This window comes from Paralichthys olivaceus, chromosome 22 (genome assembly GCF_024713975.1).
Source record: "Paralichthys olivaceus isolate ysfri-2021 chromosome 22, ASM2471397v2, whole genome shotgun sequence".
Classification (NCBI taxonomy): domain Eukaryota; kingdom Metazoa; phylum Chordata; class Actinopteri; order Pleuronectiformes; family Paralichthyidae; genus Paralichthys; species Paralichthys olivaceus.
In genome coordinates this window covers 16,170,296-16,187,819 of record NC_091114.1, presented here as the reverse complement: position 1 = coordinate 16,187,819, position 17,524 = coordinate 16,170,296, and the positions used below count along the sequence as shown (strand labels likewise).

The 17,524-nt window shown below is 43.0% G+C and overlaps 2 protein-coding genes across 2 annotated transcripts in view; one reads left to right on the top strand and one right to left on the bottom strand.

The window, feature by feature from the left end:
- Positions 1 to 14,275, top strand: part of LOC109642661 (proliferation and apoptosis adaptor protein 15) — a 32,152-nt gene extending 17,877 nt beyond the window's left edge. Inside the window, exons 2-4 of the mRNA XM_069518530.1 lie at positions 6,520 to 6,694; positions 6,824 to 6,979; positions 7,807 to 14,275. Of these exons, the coding sequence (XP_069374631.1) occupies positions 6,523 to 6,694; positions 6,824 to 6,979; positions 7,807 to 7,871 (393 nt within the window). The 5' untranslated portion in view covers positions 6,520 to 6,522 and the 3' untranslated portion in view covers positions 7,872 to 14,275. The remainder of the gene's footprint in view (positions 1 to 6,519; positions 6,695 to 6,823; positions 6,980 to 7,806) is intronic.
- Positions 14,276 to 14,727: 452 nt separating this feature from the next.
- Positions 14,728 to 17,366, bottom strand: mrpl48 (mitochondrial ribosomal protein L48). Its single transcript, XM_020107546.2, has 8 exons — positions 17,180 to 17,366; positions 16,629 to 16,687; positions 16,296 to 16,327; positions 16,131 to 16,210; positions 15,700 to 15,869; positions 15,393 to 15,495; positions 15,198 to 15,287; positions 14,728 to 14,950 (listed from the first exon to the last, which is right to left on the bottom strand). Exons 1-8 carry the CDS (start codon positions 17,198 to 17,200, stop codon positions 14,873 to 14,875), a joined length of 633 nt encoding a protein of 210 aa, XP_019963105.1. The 5' UTR covers positions 17,201 to 17,366; the 3' UTR covers positions 14,728 to 14,872.
- Between the last annotated feature and the right edge of the window lie 158 nt (positions 17,367 to 17,524).

Genomic DNA, 17,524 nt, shown 5'->3' with positions numbered 1-17,524 from the left:
ACTGTGGACGCATATTTTCAGATGTCCATTACTCAAGTACATTTACTCAAGATGTCCCTCACTCATTTCCATTTTATACCAGGTTATACTTATTTTCTACTGAATTCATATTAAAGCAAAAGGTACGATTTACAAACATGACGCCTCGTTAAAGTTGCAGCTGTTAGAACCTGTTATTTTTTTAAATGCACTGGTATCGATCGGTATCGGTCAACAAGTCCAAACTCTACAGAGAATATTTACATTTAAAAACAAGTCAAACGTCACAGATTCCTTCACAGGAGCCGAACAACGATCTGATCATGAGACAGAAGATCTGCAGCAGCTGACGCTTCCAAACAGGAAGTAGAATCAGCTCAGACAAAGAATCGAAACCACGGCAGTGAAAATGAGAAAGGAGGTGCAGCTGCACGCCAACAGCCTGGTGTCATTCTGGAGCCCAGCACGAAGCCGCCGCGCAGCTGCGCTGGTTAAAGCTGCTGCACGTCGATGGGCTCGTCGACCGCGTTTCCTCCTCCTCCCCGGTCGGCGTCTGCAGGAGGCGCCTTGTTTGTTGTTTGCTGCCGGACTAGAAACCCGCAGGGAGGCAGGTTGGGTTCGTTAAGCGCCTGCAGCACTGATCAATGCCTGTTGGAGGAGAGCGACCCTGACTCTGCAGTGTTTCACACACTGAAGCGTGAAGCAGTGAGGCAGAAAGAGACTGAGGAAGATTTATACATTTGAGTTTGTCCTCTTGACTGGGTGGTTCAAATACTGAAAAGTTGTCACTTGGACTCAAAGACAAACTGAAGTGCCTGTGGAGGAATGAGTCCTCGGGGAGCGGCCGCGGTTCTGACCCGGCCCCCCTGCTTCGGGTCGAATATTACAGTGACCTCACATCAGTTTGGGAAAATAAATGTGTAAACTTAAAAGCGCACTTGTTGTTGGAGACAACCACAGGGAGGTAATTCTAGTTTTCAGATTGTTTCATAATAGGAAAGCAACGACAGCAGAGAGGAGGACGAGTGGGTTGAAGTGAAATGACTGAACGAGTTAAGGCACAGAGAAGCTGAATTACTTCTCAGAGACTTCCCGAGCTGAGAAGATGATTTCGGAGGCAGGCTTTTGCTTCGACCCGAAACTGAGCGAGACTCAGCCTCCCACTCTCTGATCCCTCACCGCCTGCTGTTTATTCTGAGGGAGAAAGGGAAGTCTGAGAATGAGAGATGCAGAGAAAAGAGGAGAAGATTTAAGATCAGTTAAAATGTGGCACCTTTCATAAACATTGTTCATTTTCCGGAGAGCTAGGCCGTTCCAGAATAGACACCGCCGCACATGGAGCAGATTTCTGTCAAGTCGAGGTGAGTATCGTGAGAGATTTGAAGATGGAGAGTGGGCGGGACTCCTACTCTCTGCCTCGCAGAGAGAGGGAGGAGAGGAGGGGAGGTTCTGAAAGGTCAGGGTGTATTTAATGAGAGATTTAATGAAGGAGATGGAGACTAACTGCTCGCGCGCTCTGACATGTAAAATATGAAGGAACAGGACAGAAGAGCACAAAGGGAGGAAGAGAAGAACCAATCAGGGAGGAAAGGAGGTGAGGAGTCAGGTTTATGAAAGATGGCACAACAAGGGAACGTTTACTTTAAGGACAAACTGAATGAAGGTATGAATAAAGATGGACGACACATTTCCCCTGAATGAAGCCAATCGCCAAATACAATCTATGAGACAAACACACGAGCTTTGTCTTAATTTACGTGTTGCCTCCTTCAGCTCTAGTGGCAGCGCTGTGACACAATCGGTCTTCGGCCCTACGAAGGATGCGGCCCCTGATTGAGACCCATCCAACGAGCAACCTGTCGCTGCGTTGAAGTGACTCGTCGCTTTATCGATGGATTGATTCTGTGTGGATGGACTGTGAAGAAGTCCACGCAACAGAGTCTGTTCCTTATCCCAACAGACTGTCGGGCTGCAGTCCTGGTGGTTTTGTTGCCATGGTAAAATGTTAAGGCTTTTCTCCGTGCTGAAGTCCAGCACTGTTGGCCAGCGCCGTGTGTGTGTGTGTGTGTGTGTGAAGGGAAAAGAGAGAGAGAGTGTGTGTGCCGTTGATAAAAAGCAGTGAGAGTTGCAGAGCTAATATTGATCATGTGACTGTAACAAATGTCTGAATTGCATTAAAAATCTACTATTGTCTAATAATAATAATAATAATAATATAGGTGGGGGGGGGGGTTATGTGTCAATCATCCGAGTGGGGCCTTTTATTCTGAAAGGGGGCAGGAAGGGGGTGAGGTGAGGTGAGGAGGGGAAGGCAGGGGCGGGTTTCTGCCCCGTCGCTAGGTAACAGTCTCCAGGCCTAAAGGCAAAGCCAGGTCTGGTTTCCATGGCAACGTCATTGGTGTGGAGGGTGAATGGAGTTTTTGGTGGTGTGTGTGTGTGTGTGTGTGTGTGTGTGTGTGTGTGTGGGATCTTAACAAAGAGAAGCACTCAGCAGGTCGAGTATCACACCAGTGACATGTGAGGCTCGTAACGGGGAGTGGATTGTGTGTAAGTGCACGAGGCCGAGCTCTTCCCGACATTTGTACCTGACGTGATCTGTGCTCGTGCACGCTCGGCCTCGGGACCGCATTCGTGCGCTTGATGGTAAATATGGCTCGACCGCTGCCGTGAGCAAAGATCACGTGGACGAGTCGCCGGCCTAGCTACAGCAAGAACGTGAAAATCACTGAGAAGGTCGCGGCACAAACGAAGCCAGAACGTCCTGCGTGTTGCTGCTGCTGCGTCTTGAGCTCATGGCGTCGTTTTGGAATCGGTGGCGATTGAGGTGTGGAGGTCCAGCAGATTAACGCTCTGGACCAATCACGAGTCAGATATGAACAAACATCACTGTGATGAACTACCTAAAATGACAGAAACCATCTCAACGTGTTCTTTCACTTTCTAGTTTGCTCTGTGTCCCATCTGCTAACGTGGAGGATGCAGGGGGCAACAAAAAAGATTTTTGCTTCATTTTTTCCACTTCACAAACGTTTGCACTCTTTACGTTAACGTAAGAGAAAAGTTGCTGCTACGCTGCCACGAGCAGATCATCTGTCAGAACTGCTGAAGAAAAGTGTCTCTGCACCAGTAACCTTCCACATTTAGCTCATTACACAGAATAACAGTTTCTGTTCATGAAGTGAGTCTGTGCTTAGAGAAATTATATATTTTTACTTTTCAGACCACGATTGAAAACATCGCCGAGCGATACTTTGTAATTTTAATTTCAATGACAACTCTTTGTCTCACATTTAAACACACACACACACACACACACACACAGAGGCTGCAGAGACAAAAGCATGTTTGTGTTGGTGAGAATGTGAAGCACAGTGGGTCTCTATGTATGGACGCAGTGTCAGGCTCGTCCCAGAGACACAGGGGGGGGGGGGCATGAGTCGGAGGGGATTTCACAGACTCGCAGCATGACCACAAGTTTACAGAGAAAACACAACGTGCTCAGTTTTCACCTCGTGTAACTTTTGTACAAAACGCCGTCCGTCTTGTTTCTCTGTGTACTTATATTTAATACGGATTCCTGCTGGAGCCAAAACAAGTACAACTATTGTAAATATGATGTTGTAAGTATGTTATATGTTATCTATGGAAGTTCATTTCAGCCATTTTAGCACTTTAATTAACAAAGTACTCAAACCGTTACGATGGGCGGAGCTCGCAGTGCTGAAGAGGCCGGATTGGTTGTGTACGCCAGCGTTTTATTCTCCACACTCGCTTCTAAAATCTGCTTGCGAACTTTAAGTCTGGCATTTCGGGTGTTTTAAATACGTATCGTTAAAAACGTCCTCGTCTATTTTCAGCACGACTTGAGTCTCCGAGTTTTTTTTAGCGTTACTCCGTTTCTTAATCTGTGCCGCCGCGAGCCGGAGTGAAGCAGCATCTCCTTCTCAGTTTTTAGACTGCGGAGGAAACTTAATGTTCTACATTTATAACGTGATGATATCACATGCGAGGTGATTTCACATGGTCTGGTGGAGGCCTCGCTATTGAACGGTCGGTGGAGTTTAAGGAGGAAGAGACAGGGGGCGACGTGGGGGAGCAGGGGGGAGTGAAAGACTAAATGTAACCACTCTCTCCATTGTTGTTTTTTCCTCCCCCTTCTCCTCCAAAAGTGCACAAAAGCAGCGCCAGTTCATTGTGGTGCAAAACAGAGCAGGCAGGGCAACACACACACACACACACACACACACACACACACACACACACACACACACACACACACACACACACACACACACACACACACACACACTCGTTCTTTCACTCCCTGCAGACACAATTCACAAGCTCATGAGTGGAAGCACAAACACACAATTCAAAAAGTTGCAGTTTGAGACACAGACACACACACACACACACACACACACACATACACACACACACACACAGTATTCAGACCCTCCATGTATTCACTGGAGTTAAGGTGCAGATCCCTGCTCTGTCTCACACAGAACTTTGTGTTGATTGGACAAGTTGCTCTGGTTTGAGAGACATGAATGTGACGTTTAAGACTGAATTAAAACACACACACACACACACACACACACTCGCAGTAAAAGCGCTCTGTCATCATTGTGTTCTTTCCCTGAGGCTCAGATCGTGGATCCGTCAAACCAAACGCCACCATTAGTCCGTAGAGAACAGACACACAAATCTGACCTTAAATCAGCCACTGGGACGTTATTACATTACATGATTCCCATCGTCTTTACTTTTTATTTTTTATTGTTCATTCTGACATGACTTGTCTGTGGAGCCTGCAGAGACGTTCATCTCCTCACTAGTTGTATCAGTAAGTTTTATATTTTTAACAATAAGAAAAAAAGGTGTTGCAGTGTTTCCTCTTCAGCTATGGAGCATCATCTGTCTTCCATATGTCCCTGTGAGCTAAAGCTAGAGACGATTAAGTAACGATCTCATTGCTCCACACACGCTGGCTCTCTCAGTGTCTGATGCAGGCCCCCTGGTGGCAGCTGCGGGGAACACGGGCTCTGTTATATAGGTCACCCCACTCATCGCTGAGCTCTTCTGGGTTTTTCTGTGCAGCGTGTTTATCTGCGATGAGACCGAGGGGATCAGAGGCAGACAGAGCTCCGTGCCAGTGCCCATGATGCACTGCACTGAGCGAAAGCCCCTCGCCAGCTTCATGGAGGCCAGTGACAGGAGGGGGGGGGGGGTGGGGGCGGGGGAGTGGGGGTGAGAAAAAAAAGAAGATAAAAAGAGGAGTGTGGGGAGGTGCGTCATGGCAGAAGGGAGGCAGCTCTCCTCCGACTTCTATCACTCCCCGAAGTTGTCTCAAAGCAAATCGTTGGATCAAGATCATCAACATTTTTTTCATTGTCTTCGTTCCAGAGTGTTCGTTCAGTTTTAAACGAGGACGTGTTGACTTCACCTTCACCTTCTGCGCTGCTTTCACTCAAAACCCTGCACTTGCCCTCAAACGTCGCCTGCTTGGTTTTAGGTTTGCTTGGACAGATTTCTCAGAAAGAAATCTCCAGGTTGGGATCATTAAAGTGCTCCCACCCACCTAACATCTACCGACCATCCACCCCGAGGACCCACTCACCCACTTACTGTCTCTGCAGGAGTGTTTGCCTCGATGTTTGCAATCGTGTGGATGAAAAGATGCATATGAAGAGCTTGACCCAAATATTTTAATTCCCGAGACACGAGCCGCAATCTGAAACGTGTGTGAACTGTGAAAGCCAGCGTTGGCCCGTCCACGGCCGGAGCAGACGGCCTCACAACACGTCTGAATCACTGTCGGTTTTTTTCTGCCTCATTCACTGTGGGGTTTTTTTTTTGGTTGTCGTCTTGTTTTTTCACTGCATGTTCTGAACAACAGCTCACTTACCAACACACACACACACACACACACACACACACACACACACACACACACACACACACACACACACACACACACACACACACACACACACACACACACACACATACCTCATCTCTGTGAGGACAACCTAAACCCAGCGAAGTTAAAAAGACTCATTCCTTGTCGCCTGATCCGTAACCACAGCGTGCCGAAACACTGAATCCTTCCACAGCTGTTCCTGAAAACCAAACCTCTGGACCACCTCCTTCATGGGATCGTATTTACTTTGACAAAGGGGAAAATGTAGAATATCACCACTCGTGACCTTCAACTGACGATTACTTTATTAATAGATGGATTTACAATAGAAAACAAAAACCTAACGCTGACAGAAGTCTTTGTCTCTTCCTCCATTAAAAACAGACCAGAAGATTCATCCGTCTGATTCATTCGGCTCTCAGTCGCTCGTTTGTGCTTTTCCATCGCTGCTATTGTCGTTAGTCAGGACGTCCTGACTGAGTGTAGGAAGAAGTTGGGCTGCTGTGCACACCGAAGAATTTAACAACATGGCGGATATTTTAAACCACTGCTCTTTGCTCTTGAGACTTCAGCTCATTCCGTCAGTCTAACCCTCTGTCCTCTCCTCTCTCCAGAACATGGCGGAGTACAGCTCTCTGCTCAGCGACCTGTCTGAAAACATCACCAACGAGGACTTGGAGCAGCTCAAGTCGGCCTGTAAGGAGGACATCCCCGAGGACCAGAGCAACAACATCACCTCCTCCAAGGAGTGGTTCAGCTACCTGGAGAAGAATGACAAGCTGGCCCAGGGTGAGACAAACGTTAAATCACATGTTTCAGAATTTATTTCTGTGCTTCTTCTTATTTCCTCTGAAACCGACGTGTGAAGCATCTCTGCATCACGTGTGAAAACACCCTGTAACAACACCTCCCGTGCAGATAACCTGTCGTACATCGAGCACATCTTTGAGATCTCGCGGCGACCGGACCTGCTGACGAGGGTGATCGAGTACCGCACCACCGTGCTCAAGATCTCTGAGGACGAGGAGATCGACACCAAGCTCACACGCATCCCCTCGGCCAAGAAATACAAAGGTAACACTCACTGCAGCAGCTCTTACTGGTTATAAAGGGACGGGTGCTCTCTGGACTCCTGTTCATGCAAATCTGGTAAAATTCTGCCCTCTAGTGGCTAAACAGAACACTGTCTCAACTTCAGTACTTAAACACAAATCACATTATTAATAATCTACAGATTAACTCTGCGAATATTTAGAAATTAGGAATCAAGGTCTGGATTTGTGTTGTAGTAAATTCTGAATAGTCGTCGTTTCAAGGGCTCATTTTAAAACCTGATCAGAACCAGATTCTAAAACCACCATCAATAATAATATTTGAGAGTAATAAATAATCAAACTATATATCCTTGTTATATTCGTTTGTTTCTCCTGAAGTGAAGCCAAAGACTCTCTCCCCCCTGGTGGTGAGCTCCAGTATAGGTCATAAACCCCAACTCCTCCATGTCAGCAAACGGGACATGGATCAAAATAAAAGAGTACATGTCAAATAAAGTTTCCTCAAAGATGGTGTCTGTCATTTTAGGTCGATTTTATCAAACTGTAATTTGTTCAAACTCTTCTGTAAGTTTTACGAATCAATTGATGAAATTAGTTCGATGCCATAAAACAGTGTGAACCTCATGATTGACACTGCAGCCAGCCACCAGGGGGCGATAAAGATACTCTGGCTTCACTTTTGGGGAGCTGTGCTGTCGTCCATCTTTCTACAAAGTCTACGATATAGAATGTGATGGCTTCAAATAAAGTTGTTTGAGATGCAGATTTCTTACGATTTTCTGTCTCTTTCCTCTTTTTCCAACTACCCCCCCTCCCCCCCCTCCCCCCCACCCGCCGATAAAAAAGACATCATCCGCCAGCCCTCTGAAGATGAGATCATCAAGTTGGCACCTCCCCCTAAAAAAGTGTGAGGGTACGACTCCCCAGCCCTGATCTCACAACTTGATTTCTTCACTCCTGGCACTCTAATCAACCGACCAACCAATTTCTGACCAGCCCCATCCGCCCCCCCCCCCCCCGGCTTCACCCCCATCACGCTCCTCACACTCACACACACACACACACACACACACACACACACACTTACACACATCCAGCCACACCCACCTCCTCCCTGCACTAACACACGCCCGCCATGGCACAGAACCACACAGGCAGCCGCTGAAAAAGACAATAGAAGAAGAAATCTGGCGAAGGATCGACAGTGTATGTGTGTGAGAGAAAAAGAGAGAGAGTCCTGGATTTAATGCTGAGTGGGTCAGAATATAATGAGTGTGTGTGTGAGTGTGTGTGTGTGTGAGTGTGTGTGTGTGTGTGCATGGTAGTCGAGGATGTGACTGTTAAAACAAAGACGACATCCGCACATTTGATTTTGAAAACTACAAACTTCAAAACTTAACAACGAAATGAAATGGCAAGGTTTTATCGTCACACACACACGTAGAAGAAGTTTGTACGTAATCATGACTCTGCAGTTTTTTTTTCTTACTTCACCTTGAATGTGCAAAATGTCAGAAACGTACCGAACTGAAAACAACCATCAGGAGATAAATCAAACAGAAATGTTTAATAGTTTAAAAACTATTTTTAAAACAAAGCTCAAGTTAATGAAAAGTAAGTTAGAAGATAACGTCATCGAAATCTCACACGTACGACTCTGGTTCATTTATACAACACTGCTAATTTTAGTGTAGAGCTGCATTTTAGTTTGTAATGTGAAAGGATTAGTTCAAAATTTGCTTATTTGCTTTCTTGCTGTGAAAAAAAGAAGCAAAACTTTAAACATGAAGTTGAAGTTAACAGTAGGTTAGCGTTTGGATAAATACTGGAAACGGCAAAACAGCTAGCTTGATTATTCTTGTTTTTACACTTTGGATTCTGTACAAATGAATAGATGCATTGTATGAGCTGGTTAGCGGATTTTATTAGCTTTTGTTCAAAGCCAGCCATCCGGTCTTTAAGCTTCGCTCGAGATACTAACTCTCTGACGTGCTCCTCGGAAGGTCCCGTTTGTGATGTTGTTGTGCTGGCTTTGATGTGTTCATGTGCTTTGAAGTGGGAATGTGGAAAAAACATGGACACTAAACAAAATGTGTTGTATTTATGTGTTTACAGCGTTTAAACGCCACCGTGGCAACACTTTACAATATGTGCACAACAACACAGAGCAAAGCAAAACGACCAAGTGCGACAGGCATTTCAGTAATTTCAAACTTTTGCACATTAATCATAGAAACGTCTGCACGGCTAAAAAGTGGATGTTTGGTTCTTGTGAGATGGACGAGCAGTGGAGAGAAAACAACAGTGACAAAGTTCACATTAGAACTAGCAACTATATGTTTTGGCACAAACTAAGTTACGACATCGAGGATGCTACACCTGGATGTGTTCAACAGCATAAGTCAGTGAAATTCATGAGAGCAACTATTCAGAACTGATTGTAAAATTTGAGTGACAAGAGATGACGTCAACAACACGGTACCTCGAGTATGAAAGTTGTTTCGACTTGATATGGCGTCGTTCTGACGTCACGTGAACGCACAACAATTCACAGAAAGAAAGCAAATAAGCGCATTTCCCCAAATGTCAAACTCCCGTTCATTAAACATCTGTTATCAAGTTGCCACGAGTGATGAAACAAAAGTTTATCTCAAAAGACTCGACAGTTACGATGCATTCCCTTTACTCTTATGCAGATAATTATATCATGTTTAAAGAGCGACAAAAGTCATATTTTAGAGGAAAATATTTAAAGTCGATTTAATAGGAAAAGCCAATATTTGCCTTTAGCTTATAGCTTATAGTTATTTACAGAAAATAGAAATTATAGCTTTAGTTATTTCTATACGATGGACGCTCCCTGTCCAGAGGTTTTCTTTACATTAATTGGACCAGTGAGTGTGAAAATCTGCACATGTATATACGCAAATAATATATTGAAAGAAAATATAGCAAAAATAATATATGGGCGTGTCGTGTGTGTTCTATAAAGGGAACACAGCAAAAAGCAGCAAATTCTCACTGTACCTACATTTATCAGAACAATTCAGAGCGAACAAATTAAGAGTATATCGGATATTTTATTTAAAGTGTGAACGTGTGCTGCGTGAAACAAAAGGAGACAAACACCAACGTTTCTTTCACCCGTTTAGTTTTTGCCATTTCATTTGTTGCACAGACGATAACTGACCAGAATGTGATTTATCTTTGAATCAAAGGCAAAGTGAGGAAATAGATTGAAGTTAAAGAAGCGGAAAATGTCAAAAGAGAATTTTGGATTTCTAATGCACTCAATGGCTCATAACCTTCTGACTATGCCATTCCCGCCACGCACCATCACGATAGCAAGACTGTTGAAACTTGACTAAAATAACTGCTCTTTTGAACACTGTGTCTCTTTTCCCCGCGACGAAGCCTTAGCCGACTTTGTGTTCACCCCGAAATTTTTCACGGCTGTGAGAGATCGTGCGTGAGGCGAGGACGGACGCCGGCACGCGTGAGGTTAATCAAAACGGCTCTCGCTTTTTAAAGAGAGCGTTGCTACTTTTATTTTGAAACTTACTGAGGACTTCAGTGTCAGTCTGTGGATCTGTTTCTGCCCCGCCCCCCCCCTCCTCGACCCCAGTGCCAACGACCAAGACTTTTGTCTAGTTTTCTTTTTCTTTTGTATTGCTTGCCGTATGCCGTAGTGTTCAACTGATTTGTGTCCTATGCATTTTACGTCCGTAGGAAAATTCTGCACTGTTACGTACCCTCGGAACAAATCGCTTAATCTAACGGACCAAGCTCTCAAATTGTGACGAGACGAGATCCCGACATTCAGTTGTACGTTGATGTCTGAGCATGTGCAGCGAGGACGTGTTTCTCTACATAGAACATCCAGATGGAGTTTTTTATGGTTTGTTAAAGGAATAGTCTGCATAGAAATACTTTGACATGATCATTTATGGTTCAGTTGTTTCGGTCAGACATCCACAGGCATCCTGAGACCACTCTGGTCTGTTAGACTGTTAGAATCTGAGTTTAATCAAACGTTTTATTCCCCGGACAAAGACGGGGCCTCTATCAAACTCAAATTCATATTAAAAAAAAACTGCAAAATGCAACATTTCATCATAAACTATTGTTTTGTATCTGGGTGGATTTTCCCCCTCAGGGTCCAAACTGTCCCGTCTAGCGAGGCCGGACCCCAAGTGAAGCGGTAGCTGCCCTCCTGTGCTTTGAGACTGTAGAACACGACCCGGGATCAGTCACAGAGCTGAGGCAGTCGTGCTTACTGCTATGACCTGTGGGTAATGGTCCTGCTCAGTGTTTAAAATGGATGTAACTACTGCCGCGGAACGTTTGGGACCGTCACCGACCAATTCCAGAGCTTCGGTACTTTCTACAAACCAAAAGGCCGACTTTAGCTCGTGTTTCCATTCTTGTACAAAATATCCGCGAAGGAGAAGTTGGGCCATTGTATCTGATTTTTCTTTGTTTTAATTTGAAAGTGCTTTCTGAATAGCAGCTTGTGACTTTAGGTGTATTTGACCAAGTGACTTTTAATCCTATTTTATTTCATTTTATTTTACTCTCAGAAGTTCAGTAGGCAATGTTAGTAAGTCTGTGGTATTTTGAGTATCCGATATCTGTACACGAGAAAATAAACCCAACTGCCTGATGCTCTAGATTCTCCTGGTTGAAGCTTACGTTCAAATTCAGGTTAATCACTGAAGTACTTAAAATTCATCCAAACATGGCTGTGCCGCTCCCCCTTTGTTTTTTTTATGTTGTCTTCCTAGTCCCCCCCCCCCCCCCCCCCCGAAGTCGAAGACTACCAGGCAGATTCCATGTTTGTGTTGATTAGCGTTCTCCTCTGTAGCCACTGGCACATAATATATCAACATATCAGTCACTAATGATGTCAGAATTTGGATTTCCATGTACCGAGTACATATCAACTTAGTAAATGCTGCAAAGTATAAACCTACTAAAATACATATATGTATTTATGGTGAATACCTGAATATAACCAATGTGTGGGTGAAGGACGGAGCGAAGAGGCAGACGTGTCCACATGTAAAACTAACAGTCAATTTAAATCCAAACCAGATTATCATTCTCCCTTAAGGACGAGACTGTGTCTTCTTTCGTTTTATTACGTTGTAAATATGTATTTTGAATATCTATCACTGTGTTTGTTTTTGAAATGGATTAATTTATTTAATGCCTGTATGTTGTTGTTTTTACGTGTCCTGGTTTTGTTTTACTAACTGGACTCAAGCAGACCAGGCATCTACACTTTTATAACATGCTATTCTCCTCAGTTACGTTTTTTGCTGTTTGGGCTGTGGGTGATTATTTAGCAACAAGAAGAAAAAGAAAAAAAAAGAAAATGCGATACTCATTTCATTGTATTAACGGATATGAGCATTTTATGTTTTACTGTATCGTATTTGCTCAGATGTGTCGTGGTCACTGCTTGTAAAATGATTTTATTCAGAGTTTCCGAATCATGACAAAAGAAAAGAGCGGTCACGAAAACCATCATCCGCCATTTTGTTTGTGTGTGTGTGTAGTCGTGTCACATCGCACCAACAGCAGCAGATTTAACGAGGACCGGGTCGTGAGTTGTTTGTCGAGGTTTTAGAGAAAATGTTTGTTAGTATTTCGATTCAAAGTATTTTCCTCGTTCTACTCGCTGGAAAAAAACAATTGGGTAAAAAAAATCAGTTCATTATTGAATAAATAGATGATTTAATTGTGTATAATTAACAAAGCGGTAGCCAGCTTTTAATTTAGCGCTCTAGTAAACTGGAGTTAGATAAAACGGCTGAAGAATCCAGACACGTTAGCCAACTAAATAAATGAAACTTTAAAAAACATGAGTATTTAATGGGAAATATTAAATTTCATGGTTGATTTATTTATTTTTAGCGTCACCCCTTTAAATATACTGTTTATATATTTAATATTGAACAACCGAGGCTCCACAGGTTTACCTGCTACCTTTAGTTTGAAATGTTTTAAGGTGAATGTTAAATGGGATATGATGAAGTGATGAATGGAGATCAGTGCTGGATCGAGTAGAGGAAGTAGTGACGGACAGTTTAGAGGCTTGTAGCTGAGACACCACACGTCTGCAGTTAGTTAGCATCATTTTGAATGTGGCGCAAGATGCTGTACAATGGTGAGATTAAAGGGTAACGAGGTGCTTTGATGTCGTGAATGCTGAGAGTCTGGTCGGTCGTATCGAGTTATTTAACCACCGCAGGAGAAGTCGCTGGACGTTCCTGAATATTGTGAAAACGTTTTATTAAACCGCGTACGTACGTTTGGAGCTGGAAATAAAAAAATCTTTTTCTTTGAATTTTGGCAAATAAAGTTTACATTTGTTGCACAAATAAAAGCGAAGTTCTGCATCTCAATAGGTAAAAGTGCCAACGTCTGTTAATCCCAGACCGCCGGGCTTCACGGCCTCGGAGGCCTCACGCTCGACCTCTGACGATTTCTCCTGTTTGTTGTGAACGATCTTTGTGTCCGATGTTTTCCGGTGTGAGTGTGTTGCGCGGTAAAACATCACAGAAGCTGATTCCAAGTCTGAACCGGAGACGTGTGATGTGTCGCCGTGGCAACATGAAGCCGAAAGACGTGTTTCAGAGGAGGTGACAGGACGGCGCTTGAAAAGTCTCATTAGGTGTCAGCATTGAACGGATTATCTCAAAACCCAGGAAGGCGGAGAGAGCTCCGTGATTTTTGAAAGACTAACCTCCAAGCAGCAGATTTTCCCACAATGCATTTGCGGTATTTTAATTGAAATTCTTTAACCTCAGCTGTGACGTACAACCATACAACTCAACGTTGTGAGAGTAAGAAATGCTGCAGGTCGTGTGTTCTCTCGTTTTCTCTCGTAACGTGCGTCGTTGGTTTAGACTCATTATCCTAAACAATGTGATCATTTATTGGCCAACGTGCACGCGGCTGATCGGTTCAGACAAAGGAAGTGATGTAGCCTCGGAGGCTGTGAGGAGCGTCATCACGTCCACTCATACATTTTCCACGTTCAGCTCTCTACGTAAAAAACCCAGTCGGACGCCATGGACTCAATGCTGTTAGAAACTTTTGCTAAGATTTTCCTCTCACGGGGCAAAAGACGCACTTAAGGATTTATTTTGCAGCGACTGCAATGAAATATGACATGAGGTGTAATTAAAGGAAATTCAAAGATGTGGCTTTTTGTCATGATTTAAATGAGACTGACCTGAAAGTATGCCATTGTCATTGTGCTAAAATGAATATAAATATTATATATTAAAATATATTTGCTAACCTATGTCGTGTCGCTTGAAGTTGCTTTTTGCCAAGAAGACAAAGAATCAGTACATTCACCTTCAAGATACTCTCACCTAAGAGTATTTCTACTTCAGGGGGAAGTATTCTCTTTTTTTTTTAATTACATTTTATTTGCATGAATTTAGTGAATATTTAAATTCTATTACACAAACGAAAGAAAATAATAAACATAATAAATCAAATATTTCTTCCACCGATGAGCTCAGAAAAAAGTTCCGTCTCTAAAACACTGCAGGTTTTTATTTGTTGTATTTAAGATTTTTTTTCAGGCACAAAACTAATGCAACTATTTGAATTGTTTAAATAATAAAGGTTTAAGTACTGAGGTCTAATAGAAGATTGTAGAATTTAAAGGGGTTCTCTCATTTTCTATTACTACTTGTGATACTTCTCTGTGAAAATACTACAATAACACAAAATCCTCAGAGCCTCTGCAGTTCAAATACATTTTAATTTTTCTTAGAACAAGTGTTTATGTTTATATTCTTTCATTTACAGTTATTTCAGAGCTCCTCGAGGAACGTCAGGGAATAAATACAGAAGGTGAAACAGGTTTTCCGTGATGACAGCGAGCGGCTCATTGCTTCATGTGACTCATGAGCTCCTGCAGCTCCGGACGAGCCTTGAAACGAGCTTTGAAATCGGCCTCTGTGTGCTGAGAGCGAGAGAAGAAGAGAGCAGCTCGTTACTGAAACGTACACCACAGCTGAAAACATTCAGTTTACTGTAAGAACCATGAACGAGCTGATAACTCTCACATCTGAAAACCTGGAGTCTCACAACATCCTGTTTATCATGGGTCTGACGGGGGAAGTGGATCAAATAGAACAAAACCTAAACTATAATTATAAACCTAAAACTATTTGCAGTTCGGTTTTCCACATCTTTTCCTGCTCACTCACCTCCTGCACAGAAAGTTGAACTCCCTCTGGTTGATTTTTTAAAAGAACGTCCATGAAGACCGGACATAACGTCGTGTTCAGGCTGTTCAACTACACACGCAGATGAAACACAGATATGTTCAGGTTCTCCTCGGTGAAACAAACGAAGGATGATGGGATGGGAGTTTGAAGGAAACGTAAAAGCTGAGTTTTTACCTGGACGACTCGCTCGTGAGTCTTCAGCACAGCATCGACGAACATCTTGGTGCCGTGCTCCTGCATCAGCATGACTTCTGTGGTCCTGGTTGGCAAAGCGTGGCTGCAGGAGACAAACCGACATTGGAAGATATTGTTACAGCATCGGGGACACGTTCAACCAGAGCGTCCCCACACGAGAGACAAAGACAAATCAAGGCTGATGATTATCTGCACGGCTTTAAAATAAATGTAACAGTTACAGTATTTTTCTAAGCTGCACTTTATCCTGAGAAAAGCGTTTCAGTGGAAACTCTCAGGTCCTCACCACAGAGACACTTTGATGCTGAGCCGGTTGCAGAGGTGGTGGATGTACTGCGTGTAGCGCTCCACCAGCGTCATGTCGTAACCCGACACCTTCACGTCCAGCGTCCCGTACGCTGTGTCCGTCGCCGGGACGATCGGCTTCATCTGATGCCGGTCTTTCTTTTTCTTTTGCTGCAAACAAAACCAACAACAAACGATTCATGACGTCCACTTCTGAAGTTATTAAAAAATATCATTATCCAATGGAATCATTATGAAAGAGGATTATTACAATAATAAAACTACATAAAGTTTGCACACCAGGATTTTGATTTATTCTCATGACAGGAAATCAGGAAATTAGCATTTTTACAAATTGGCTTCATTGAAAACTAAATAAATACATTAAAAAAATAACTAAATAGAAAATTATGGACAGTCTCTGAGTCTCACCACTTTCTTTGTCAAAAGATATTTCCATCTCCCGATCCCGTGCGTCGGCATGTTGTGATATTCGTTCGCAGACGCTGTGCCTGAAAAGGGCGACTGTACATTAGAGTACGACTCTGTGTACACAAGCTATAAATCTGAGTTTTAATCATACAAATCTAAACTTACACCAGACAGGATGCTGGATGCTTGGTGTGCTCCTGTAGAAGAAAACCATGGATGTGTTGTCAGGAGAAGGATTTACAACGAGAGGACGTGTTCGGACGATTAACCAGCTGATCAGAATTACTTTTAACGAAATACACAAGTTGTACACAGGATGCTTTTCATTTCAAACAACTTGATCTTCATCGTGTTTTTTCCTCTTAAAGGAGACGTCATACGTTCACATTCATCTGTTGTGGATAAATATTGAAATAAGAATAAAACCTGAGATTCTGTGGTTTATCGGTGATAAAACACTGACATGAGAGTTAAAGAGCAAAGCAGAGAAACACTCACCTGCAGAAAGGAAGAGTTGGATTTAACACAAACACCTGACGACTGAGAGACGCCTGCAACTGAACACATGAAACACAACGACGTCAACTCTCATCTGCTTCATGTGAGATTTAAATGAAATCATGTGAAAATTATATTATTTCTTCAGGAAAGACACAAAACTGGATCAAACTTCATATTAAAACATTCTCATCCATTTAACATCGTTTATACAGAAATGACGGAAGCTCTTCGGTTTCTTTATCGACCAACACATTTAATCAATAAATAATCAGTGATTCATCCATTCATTAAACCTGGTCACGTGTCAGCTGATCCTTCGAGGGAAAGATAACAAGGCTAATCATTAGCTTCCCCAGCTAGCCAACCCTCTTCCTGTTTCTTCTGAGTTCATCTAATTCATTTGTATTATTGAGACTCGAGATGTTAAATAATTTAAAACTATGAGAAGAAGAAGAAATGAACTGAGAGTGAAACTGACACGAAGCTTCTTTGACCTCTGCGACGAAAACAAACATTTAGCGGAAACAGAACACAAAAATAAAACTCACCTTCCGAAAGACGTGAGTCATGACTCGACCGCCGTGGGTTCGATTCCACAGAGAAACACCAGCAGGTTGTGAGTCTGAGACGAAGCGACACTTTTAATCAACACAACTCGGACACACACACATGCACACACCGGTCCGCACAGGAAGTCAGTCCGTGAGCTGAGACGGTCCGGCGGCGACACACGCCACGGAGAACAAAGGTTCCGGGGAAGCTTTCACATTTCAAGCTTTTATTTTATTTTATTTAATTTGTTTAAAGGTGTTGAAAATAATATAAGTATTTATAAATAGTATATATATATATATATATATATATATATATATATATATATAAATAGTATATAT

Bases quoted from the DNA above. Each gene is read 5' to 3' on its own strand.
- mrpl48 (XM_020107546.2), bottom strand. From the start codon at position 17,200: ATGACTCACGTCTTTCGGAAG. The intron at 16,211-16,295 runs GTAAGTTTAGAT...CGCCCTTTTCAG, and splicing joins CATCCAGCATCCTGTCTGGT to GCACAGCGTCTGCGAACGAA. The intron at 15,496-15,699 runs GTGAGGACCTGA...TGTCTCCTGCAG, and splicing joins AGCATCAAAGTGTCTCTGTG to CCACGCTTTGCCAACCAGGA.